This window comes from Arachis ipaensis, chromosome B9 (genome assembly GCF_059453495.1).
Source record: "Arachis ipaensis isolate K30076 ecotype BB chromosome B9, ASM5945349v1, whole genome shotgun sequence".
Lineage (NCBI taxonomy): Eukaryota > Viridiplantae > Streptophyta > Magnoliopsida > Fabales > Fabaceae > Arachis > Arachis ipaensis.
Genome location: NC_142444.1, coordinates 25,494,527 through 25,506,273, shown reverse-complemented (window position 1 = coordinate 25,506,273; position 11,747 = coordinate 25,494,527). Strand labels below are relative to the sequence as shown.

General features: G+C 34.0%; 1 protein-coding gene across 1 annotated transcript; it reads right to left on the bottom strand.

Annotated features, from left to right (window-relative positions):
* Positions 1–7,322: 7,322 nt before the first annotated feature.
* On the bottom strand, positions 7,323–8,891 carry LOC107615273 (uncharacterized). The gene has a single exon (XM_016317361.1). The coding sequence runs from the start codon at positions 8,889–8,891 to the stop codon at positions 7,323–7,325; it is 1,569 nt and encodes a 522-aa protein (XP_016172847.1).
* Between the last annotated feature and the right edge of the window lie 2,856 nt (positions 8,892–11,747).

Here is an 11,747-nt window from a genome sequence, read left to right as displayed (position 1 = left end):
CTTAAAGCAAATTGCAAAGATTTTGGCAGTGCAAAGAAACAAACGAACGTGTCTCATATCAACGACCCGATTGTCGTGAAAACGAAGGGAGCTCCTCGGGTGAAAAGGCAAAATGGTAAGAAACGACGGTGTGGCAAGTGTAGAAAATTCGGTCACAACAAAAGACAGTGTCGGGGTCGGGGTGAGGACATGGCATCGAATTGTGAAGAGCAGTTACAAGAGGAGGGATTTGCTGGTTTTTGATCGGAAGGGTCATCCCCAACAGAATTTGTGAGTCTTCTTTGCCTTTAACTTAATTTTATTATAGTAGTTGATTATAAACTTGGTTAGTTTTGTATGCAGTACATCTACTATGTGCGATGAATTATATTTGAATTGTGATTGTTCATGGTGGACCATGCTTATGCAAGGGTTTTAGGGTTTATTCATATATTGTAATTGAAATTATCAAGCTTGCAGGTTCGATGTTCAGCATCGACTGCCTGTAAGAATGAGAGGGGTTGGGAATATTCACGTGGTCTGAATGCTGATGGCCACAGTGAGTTTGTCAACCAAGCTGCTAAGGAGAACAATGGAGATCAATTAATGCAGGTACGCACAATCTAGTCATAAATTGATTGTATTAACATAGGTCGACTTAGTTTCTCACCTAACTCCGTCTACAGATAATGAGCAAGATTAGTGCAATGAGTGCAAGGTTGGTAGACATGCTTGGACATCATTGTTGAAAAAGATGGTAATGAAAGCATCGTTCTGATGAATCTAAGTGGAGAGCTATTTGTTGTTGTGTTTCTAGAAACAATAGAATAGGGCATTGGACTAATGAAATTTATTGCCTTGTATGAGCCAAATTTCTTATTAGACAACTAGATTCCACAAATTATGAATTATGAACGTTTCCAGCCATATTTACTCTTTTTTTTGTTGGTATCGACACTTGGCCTTTATTTCATGGTTATACATAGAAATGAGAAAAAAAGTTGGCATTTATTCGGTTTACTCCAATATTTCATTGCATAAAATAATGCAATATTTTCCAATAATACAGACAGTGATTTATAAAATAGAGATTTGACATTCACGATTGTGCCCGAAATGGTATAAAGTTTCCATTTGGTTAACCAATAACTACACCAAAAAATTGTGCCCAAAATGGTATAAAGTTTCCATTTGCATAACCAATAACTACATCAAAAAAATAGAAAGATGTCTTTGTAAAGTGAATAGCCTTACGGCCCATGTATAACAAGATTTTATGTCCACCACCACCTTCTTTACATGCTTATGTTGTGGGGCTGAAAGAACAGCTTGGCCTTTTAGTTCCTTTGGATGGCCTTTCTACGTCTCTTGTTGGACATTAGCATTTTTCTATCCCAGTATTTAATTGTTTTGTTGGCAACAGAATCCCTAAGTGGATTGTGTTCTCCCATCACAAGGTCAATTGCTATAGTCATTCTAGTTATCTCGTTGACTACTACGTTATAAAAATCCCATAGATCATACATTATCATCCATTGTGAGACCCAGACACCACAATCCAACCTATGAAAGAAGAAGATAATCAATAATGATTTAACAAAAACAAACCAAACAAGTTAGCCAAATTTTGAATATGAGTACCCAGATTGTTGTGAAATGCATGGTTCATACACCGTGAATGTCGAGATTGATTTTTGTGACTTGCTCTTGTCATCATAAAACTTGTCCTCACTCAACGTGATGTCTAAAAATTCGGCCTGTTGAGAAAAATAGTAAATATGAGTTGTGGTTTGATGAGTCTAAATTGGCTGTGTGAACTTGTAACCTATATGGGATAAAATACAGCTGGCTCCATTTACGATCTAATTAAAATACAGAAAAAGGAAAAAAAATCAAGAGTGTTACGTCTACACATACAATGGTAACCATTTGCTTCACCCTGCGTTGGCGTTCGTCTTTGTCCTTCAAGGAATCCAAATAAACAAGCTTACCCTCCAACATGTCAACTATCATAAGGTACCAATGACGCTCAATGTAAATTGGAACATAAATCTGAAAGATAATTCCAAATGAAACTAAAGATGCCATTAGAGAATAATTTGACAAAATTCTTAGAAGTTGGGATACACATACCTTGACAAGGTTTTCTACCATACCCATGTACTTGGCCGCAATGTAGTCAAGGGTGGCTTTGCAGTGCAAATTTGGATCCAAAGCAATTTTCTTACAAGATAAATAATGTTACTAATTAATATCCGGTACATAGTGTGTGTTTGGATTACCATTTGTAAAAGGGTGTTTGTATTAAATTGATTTCACAAATTTATTGGTTTTGATAAAGAGTGAGCTGGTGTTAATATGATTTGTTTGATAATTTTATATCAAAATAGATTATAATAAAATAAATGTGATTTAGATTACATTATCCAAAATCACTTATGTATAAAAAGTAAAAAAAAAAATTAATTTTTATTATTTATGACCATATTATTTAAACACTTTTTTATTATAATTTTTTGGGTTGAAAAGAACTCGATTTATGTAGAGAAATTTAGTACTTTTTATTGTCATAATTTTTACGGTACTCTTTATTTAGTATTCTTTTTGTATTTGCTTTTGGCATTTATAATCGCCTTGGTAATTTATATTATAGAAAAAACAACGATAAATAAAATGCAAACTAATTCAACATCACATACTGAAAACCATATAAAGACCGTAAAAAAATAAAAGTATTAAAAATATTTATTTATAAAGTATGACAATAAAAAAATACATAAATACAAGGTAAGGGGTGAATTTACCACAAAAATTGTTGGTAGCCACCACATGCTGTCATTTCTACTAAATGAGACCATTCCAACCACCAAGTTCAGAACCTACAATGACAATTTAATTTCATGCAAGGATGGTTCTACTAAGGCATAAAACAATACATATGGTTCGTGGTCGAAAACCCTTGGTAATACAATAGCTGTGGAAAAAAATACATACATCGTCCACAAGCTCCAACCCTGGACGCAATGTCCACAAGACTTCTCTGCTCCCAGAACAGTGGTCATTATCCACCAATATTTCACTGCCATATGTAGGCCGTAGCACTTTCTTTAGTTTGCAATGCAACTTTCTAAGGTCCAACTATAAACTTATACACAAGTTACGAATTTCGGAACAAACTTCATATCCAAATCATTCCCGAAAATATAGCAAGCAACTACTAGTTTAACACCAACAAATTGCATGCCCTCGGGGGGCCAGAATGCAAGATCCAAGCACTACCAACAATCATGGGAGAAAAAATAAAATAATCGAGCAATCCACACTTAAAGAGAAGTTTAAAAAAGAAATCTTATCATCTAACATTTACAACATACCTCGGGAATGGAGTCCATACATATGGGTGCTTCCGGCCAAAAGCGGGATGCGTCCTTTTCAAATTTCTTCAGGATGGTCTCAACGACTGGTTTGGTCGTAACCCTTCCTCGTGTGGTTGGATACTTGGTCACGTTCTTTTGTTGTGGTCCACATCCTTTTTTTGTTGATGGTTTTCCTTGGAATGAATTTGCATCTTGAACCTCTTCAGTCAGGTTTTTGTCTTTCTTTCCAGACCTATCTCCAGCGAGATGGCTTGCAGTCAACACTTCAAGAACTTTACTATGTTGCACCATCAACTCAGTTAATGCTTGAATCTGTTTAGCTTGGGTACTCAGTATAGACATCACCATTTCTTCCTTGCTCACCTTGTTGATATCATCCAGTACTTCGTTTATCTGGTCGTCCACTCCACTAACGTCGTCCTTGACCATTGTATGTATGTCCCTAAAACCTCGAGTAAATGACTTCGATCATTAGACTCAACAAGGTGAGATTCTAAACACGAATTAGTGTAAACGATGAATCAACCTACCTTAAAGTTTCAGCTTCTTTTGCTTCCTTCATTAGTCGTTGGCTTCTATTTCCATTGTCGTCGATTGTTGGGACATCCATTTACCTCTTTTTCCAAGCTCTGAGAAGGTATGAAAGCATGTTGTGTAAGATTAGATACAAGGCACACCAAATTTTCATAAGCCATCGCCCATCGCCTTCTCTGTGATGGACCTCTTTTGTTTCACTTGGCATAAGGCCCACATGACAAGGCCCAAAAATTTGAGATCCATATTGTTACAAATATAAAAAAGAGACGTTTTATTTTCTTCAAAAATAATTAAATAACATTAATAATTTTAGCTACGCAGACTTATCCGACTTTTAACAAGACATGTCACTGGCTCACTATCTGCTTCCATTTTGTCTTTTTATCGGTCAAATCCATTCCTAATCCTCCCACCCTAAGTCTATTCTCCAACTTATTAGAACAAATAAATGTTTGATATCCACTTTTTATTCCTAACCACCTCTAACACACCCTAAAACTAGCCTTTTACTGCCAAAACTCCTATTAATCTCAATCACCAATCACGTTTTTAGTTCTATTTTATTTTTTTCTCTAATCTTAATTCAAATATATATCTCTTATTTAAGGTAGAGTACTTTATTTTCACCATGAGGGAAGAGTACTTTACTTCTTCCTCTACAATCCATTTAATAACATCATTTACCAGTCCAAATTCGTTTTCCGTTATCTAAACAAAAAACGTGACGATTTTAATGGGTGGAATAACTTTCTCCTCCCTCCAACTTCAATTTTTGAACATCATTTTATAATTTTGCGCACGAAAATATTATTATTATTATTAGTAATAAAAATTTAAAATTTAAATTTATTATTAACATAACAAATTTAATTTATTTTTAATATTTTAACTTATTACAAAATATTTAATTTAATATTTTTATATATTTCATGATTAATGATCACATATTAAAAATAAATACAACTTACTACTTTAACAATAAACATATTATTATTAATACTAAAAAAATACATAAAATACATTATAATAAACTTAAAATTCTTCCTTGGATATATACGTTACTATTAATGAAATATATTTTAATTATTTTAAATATTTTTCGTTATCTATTAAATATATAAAAAAAATATTTGTTCTGATGGTTACTTAAAACGGTGATTTGGATCTGGATGTGAGATCCAGACTCCTTGTGAGACAACGTCTGCTTGTTCTTGAGCCGAGGTACTACCGTCCGAGTTCCTTGTGAGAAGATAGAGGATAGTACATGCAAGAGATTCCGATACTTAAGTTAACAACGACTTTAGGCATATTTTTAGTAGATTGTAACCTAAAATACTGAAAATAAATAAAAACTATTACATTCATAATAAGTATACATTTTACATTATTATTTTTTTGTAATAATAAAATAATTATCACTAATATGTATAAAAATAATTATTAATGAATATTTTAATCAATTAAATTACAACATATGTTATTTTAATCAAATGAATTACAACATATGTTCTACACACTCATCAATAAATTCTAAATTCTAAATTCTAAATTCTAAATTTAAGACCATAAATCATAAGGCCTTAACCATAATGTATAAGTTAGGGCAATTTACGTTATTAAATTGTTTCACCCTCAATATTACGCAAATGCATTATTTCCAAATCCAATACTCAAATACATTGATTCACAATTCTATATAAACCGCTACTGGCAGAGCGGTTTACAGGTGTGCATAAACCACTACAACCAGCCGTGGTTTACGTGTATGCGTGTGTGAGGGTAAACCGCTGCTGGCAGCAGCGGTTTACGTGTGTGCGTGTGTGAGGGTAAACCGCTATAGGCTATAGCGGTTTACGTGCAGTGTGCTGCCTATATAAACCGTGGTGGTAGCCGCGGATTATGCATTTAGAGGGGTTGTGAAGTTTTTTAGAGAGAGGAAATTCTAGAGAGAGGTCAGAGCAAGTTGAGAGCGGGTCCGAGGTATCTCAGCGGCGACTTCCGGCGAGTTATCATGGCAGACAGGACCTTGTACCGACTGAACGGTGTTGCGCATATTGCCGGTTCTATTGGTGACGAGGTTAGTTAATAGTTATTTTTTTCTAGGCTTTGCATATGTTAGTCAGAAAAATGGTATGTAAGGTAGACGAACTAGAATTTATAGATTATTCCCTCTAGTTTGAAATTAGGCTTCGCATGCTAGGATGTTAGTTTAATGGATTTGGTTTAGTATTTTGAGTTTTTCTTGTTAAGTTATAAATATGACTACTTAGCTGAATTTCAAATCCCTTTAATGAATGTTATTCTACATAGTGTTGGTTTAGTTTAGGGAAAGGGACAGTTAACGTTAGCGAATTATTTTAGTTTGGTTAGTGTATTTGTATGATATGAAGTTTTTAGTTTTAAAGCTTTATAATATTTTTATATTTTTGGCTGTTATTTATTCAAGTATGTGTGTTGTTATTTTTACTATCGTGATTAGGGAAATTTTTTTTTAGATAGGAGAATTTGTTGATGGTTTAAGATATTTGTATCCAGTTAGATAGGGGAATTTTTTTATGGATAGGAGAATTTAATTGGACTCTGTATTTCTTTGCTGTTCTGTGCAGCCCACTAGGTGTATATACAGTGTGAGACGGCAACAGAATATGCCCATGCATGAAAGGATCATCCCGTATTTAGAGAGGGATGGATTGTACCATTTGGCCAGGCTAAACAGCCAATGGTTCTGGTTGGATGAGCCATTGGTTAGTGCGTTCGTTGAGAGGTGGCATCCTGAGACGCACACGTTCCATATGCCTTTCGGAGAGTGCACAGTGACATTGCAAGACGTGGCATTTCAGCTAGGGCTGCCTGTGGATGGGGAGGCTGTGAGTGGTTGCCTTGGTGAGTTTGAGAAATACATGGAGGGTGGCCGACCAGCTTGGGAGTAGTTTGAGGACCTATTCGGTGAGCGGCCTCCACCGAATAAGGTCAAGCAGATGACAGTACACTTTACATGGTTCCACAAGAGGTTTAGGGTGCTACCACCAGATGCGAGCGAGGAGATATGTCGACTTAACCAGAGACGTCACTGGTAGGTTTCTTGTGCCCTTCAAGACAGAGTTCACACACTCAGAAATGTTGGTCGTCATGTGACCATATCTTCTCCCCCATCCTTGTGCTGTGTCCACCTCTCATACTCCATTCTGTTTGCCCAATCGCACATGGTCGGGTTCTCTGTCCTTATTATATCAAACCAATAGTCGAATTATGCTTCCGTCTTCGCATACGCGACATTTACCAGCCACCTCCTCGCATCCTGTCCCTTGAAAGTGAGGGCAAAATTTGCAGCAACATGCCGAATATAAAATGCCTGATAAGCATGGGGAGGTTGCCAACCACTATCGGGGGACTCTAGTGCAGCCTTGATGCCGTTGTGTCTATCAGAGATCATGAGAATACCTTGCTGTGGAGTGACATGTCTTCTAAGATTCGAAAGAAAGTATGACCAAGACTCTGCATTTTTCCCTCCACGAGTGCAAACGCAACAAGAAAAATATTCGAGTTACCATCCTGAGCGATCGCCAACAACAATGTCTCGCCATACTTGCTATAGAGGTGTGTTCCGTCGATGCTTACGAGCGGCTTACAGTGGCGGAATGCCTCAATACACGGAGGGAATGTCCAAAACATCCGATGAAAGTAGACTCTATCTTCATCAACTTGGTCACCTACTCTAACCGAGGAGGTCTTCAGCAGAGCAACGGAACCTTCCATCGTGGATGTGACCCCAAGGATCCATCGAGGCAGATCAGCATATGACTCCTCCCAATCGCCATATATCTGCGCTTCTGCCTTCTGCTTCGCCAACCACACCTTCCGATAACTAGGCCTGAATCCATATGTCGCCTCTGTTGCCTCTTGCAACACCTTAATCGACACCGACGCATCAGCTCTAACCAATGGAAAGATTCTCGCACAGATGACATGATAATCAAGTTGCTTGTGGTCGCTTGATATCGATGTGGCCATACACGTGTGCGGACCGTTGTACCTCCTAACTTCCCATGTGCTCTCCCTTTTCCGCATGACTATCCGAATCAACCACGTGCACCCGTTACCAAACTCTTTGCATCTCCCTTGGTATTTCAGATTGTCGGACTCTATAACCTTGTACTCAACTCCACGCCGAATACTGTAATCTTTTACACTCAACACGGCTTCTTCTTTACTCTGGAACGATTGGCCAATCTGAAATTCAGTCAGAGGTGTCCCATCATGCATCCCCTGCCCATCGAATGTTGCATCTACATTCTGGTGTTGGCCGATGGCTTCCAAATTCAAAGAAGAGAGGTGGGAAGGGTACTCTTGTGTTCCAGAACCGGAACCTCCACGGGTTAAACGTGTTCCTCTTGGAATATCATCAACACTGTCCCCACCAATATCGACAGGCTCCTCATCCGAATCATCGTCACACAGTGCATTCTCAACTTGATCCGGTCCGGCATCACATTCAAAATCAGCCACAACAGGAGCAACATATGCATGAACAGCGCCAGCATGTTCGGGCTCAGGAATCGGAACTGCCGTTGCTACCACAGGCATCGATGTTGATGCACCACCGGCTGTGGTCGACTGAGGATTCGGTGCCGATGCCCCAGAGCTATCCACACCATCTTCCAACTTCGCAAGCAACTCAGGTATCCTCACCTCCGGAAAACTACGCCTGCAGTGAAACAAGACCTGCAGGTCTTCATCCGACCCGATCACGAAGGTCTCATATCTCACACCAGTTGACACAACGGCAATAGGAATCTTGTAAAATAACTTTTTTACCCATTTCGTCCCACAGGTATCGAGCTTCCGTAATATGCTTAGCTTAATCTCTGCCAACGTATTCGACGATCGGATAAAAATACTAAGCGGTTCTCTATCTGTGAATTTCACATCATGCCTTTTGCTCTTTTGAATTTTTCCAGAGCAATGAACCAGAGCCACAAAATTATCCTCCCCCTCCATTTGTGAATAACACTCTACCTCTCCACATTTGGCCCCTCCATGGTTTATATAGGTAGCCCCATTCAGCACACTACACGTAAACTGCTATAGCCTTTAGCGGTTTACACTCACACACGCACACACGTAAACCGCTGCTGCCAGCAGCGGTTTACCCTCACACACGCACACACGTAAACTGCGGCTGGTTCTAGCGGTTTATGCACACCTGTAAACTGCTACTGCCAGTAGCGGTTTATATAGAATTGTGAATCAATGTATTTGCGTATTGGATTTGGAAACAATGCATTTGCGTAATATTGAGGGTGAAACAATTTAATAACGTAAATTGTCCTATAAGTTAAGTAGAATTTTTTTTCTTTACATATATTTAGACTATTATGTATAAGAATTAAAATAAAAAAATCAATAAAATTTTAATTAGGAAGTTTATTTCTTTTAGTCAATGCCAATTAGTTAGTTCGTTAACTATATTTTGGTGACTAACTAGTTGGCTAGTTTTTAAAAAAATAAAAACTCACGTACAGTTATTTTTATGTAAAGTTATAACTTGAAAATTGTTAGAAGATTTGACAAATTTGATTAATTCATCATTTAACGATTTTTAACTGTTAATTTCACATGAAAAAAACTACTTATAAATCTTCGCATTTAATAAATATATTATCACTACTTATTCATTTTTATTTAAATTTTGATGTTAAATCAAATTTAACAAGACAAATATATGGTTAAATTTAATAAAATAAATATTTTAACCTAAATCTCAAAAAAGTGATTTACAATATATTATGGAGACAAAGAAATAATAATAATAATAATAATAATAATAATAATAATAATAATAATCTTTTATAATTTCAGTGGAGACAAGTACCTCTTTTTTGGTAAACATCGATCCGTTCTTATTCCCAACCCTAAAATCCTCTACACTATTAGACCTTAAACCCTCCTAACCCTACATTTTAAATTATAACCATCTTAATTTTATACCTTAAGCTTCACATAATAAATCCTAAACACTATTCCTAACTTCTAATCACTAATTTTTACACACTCATCAATAAATTCTAAATTCGAAATTTAAGATTCTAAATTATAAACCTTTAACCATAATGTATAAGCTAAGTAGAACTTTTTTTTTTTACATATATTTAGACTATTATGTATAAGAGTTAAAATAAAAAAAATTAATAAAATTTTAATTAAGAAGTTAATTTCTTTTAGTCAATGCCAATTAACTTTTTTAAATAATTTTGTTTATTTTATATTTTAAATCTTCAACCTTCTAAAAGTAGAATTTTTACAATTAAAAAATAACATTGGTTAATGTCGATAGTTAAAAGTTAGTTCGTTAACTATATTTTGGTGATTAACTAGTTGGCTAATTTTTAAAAAGATAAAAACCCATGTATAGTTATTTTTATTGTGTGTACTAATTAATTAATTAGATTAATTTATTAGTCATTAAAATAATAATTTATGAATAAAATAGGCAACTGAGATATTTTCAATTAATAATTAAATCAAATCAAATCAAATAATATATATTGAGCTAAATTTAAATCATGTGAATTAAGGACTAAATTAAAATAAGAAAATTTCTTACTTATTTAAGTTGAGTGCAATAAATGCAAATTAATTTTGTTAGATAATCATAGTTGTCTGGTCTACTATATATAGATGGCCACACAAAATTATAAGAATCGTAATTTTTATCGCTGTTACTATTTCAACTCTTCTTTTCTTCTTTTTCTTCTTTATGTATAATTTATTTTATATATAAATGTATCCAAAATGAGAAAGTACGGATGAGTATTTATTGATTGTTTATTTGATGAATATATCTCAATTTAAGCATTCTACTACTGTGGATAGAAGTTGACATGTAGCTATTCAAAGTGGCCAATGTATTTTTTTATAGTATTAAATAGAAGAATATTTATTAAAATGAATATACCCATTGTAATGAATTTTTTTTCAATTGTTATATTTTTATGTTAGTCGTGTAAATTCTTTGAAGGCACAAGATAATAAAATAGGTTGACTTTAATATCATTAGAAGCTAAATTTAATGGTTCAAATAAGCACCACTAATTATATTAAAAAATTCATTTTGTAATAATAATGTGATTTACATATTAAATTTTTCGGGTAAATTCATTTCAAAATGTAGAAATTAGACTCAATTACGCTAAAATTTTAAAGGTAATATAGAATTTGACAACAAAATTAACATTCATTAAGGAAATAAATTTATTTATGACTATTTTCTAATTATAAATAATAATAAGACTTATGAAAAATATTAATATCATCATTTTTATTAATTAAATCATAATATTAGGTAGTTGATAGTTTTATAGGCAGAAATTATTAAGTAATTACGTAAAAATTAGTAACGAACAAGTAATAAGAAATCAGAAAAAATCTATGATATAATACCAATTTCGTAATTAAAATATGTCACATATCATATTCTCATATATTCTATTTATTATCTATTCTATTATATAAAAATCAGGTTTCTGCACTTAACGATGGAATTGACGTGACATGCTTATGAGGATGTTTAGCAATTTGTTTCTTTTCTCATTAAATACAATTTGTTATATAAATTAACTATATCAACTAATTAATTTGATTAGATATTTAAATATCACATAATTTATTATAATTTATATCAATTTGATTTGGGAGTATTTTTTAATTTATTTCTTTTAATGTTCTATTAGTATTCTTTAATTTATTTTTTAATTTATTAAATCAAATTAATTATACTAATTATTTGTATTAATTAATTAGATTAGATTAATTAATTAATCATTAAATAATAAATTCATGAATAAAATAGGTTTT

Bases quoted from the DNA above. Each gene is read 5' to 3' on its own strand.
- LOC107615273 (XM_016317361.1), bottom strand. From the start codon at position 8,891: ATGGAGGGGGAGGATAATTTTGTGGCTCTGGTTCATTGCTCTGGAAAA.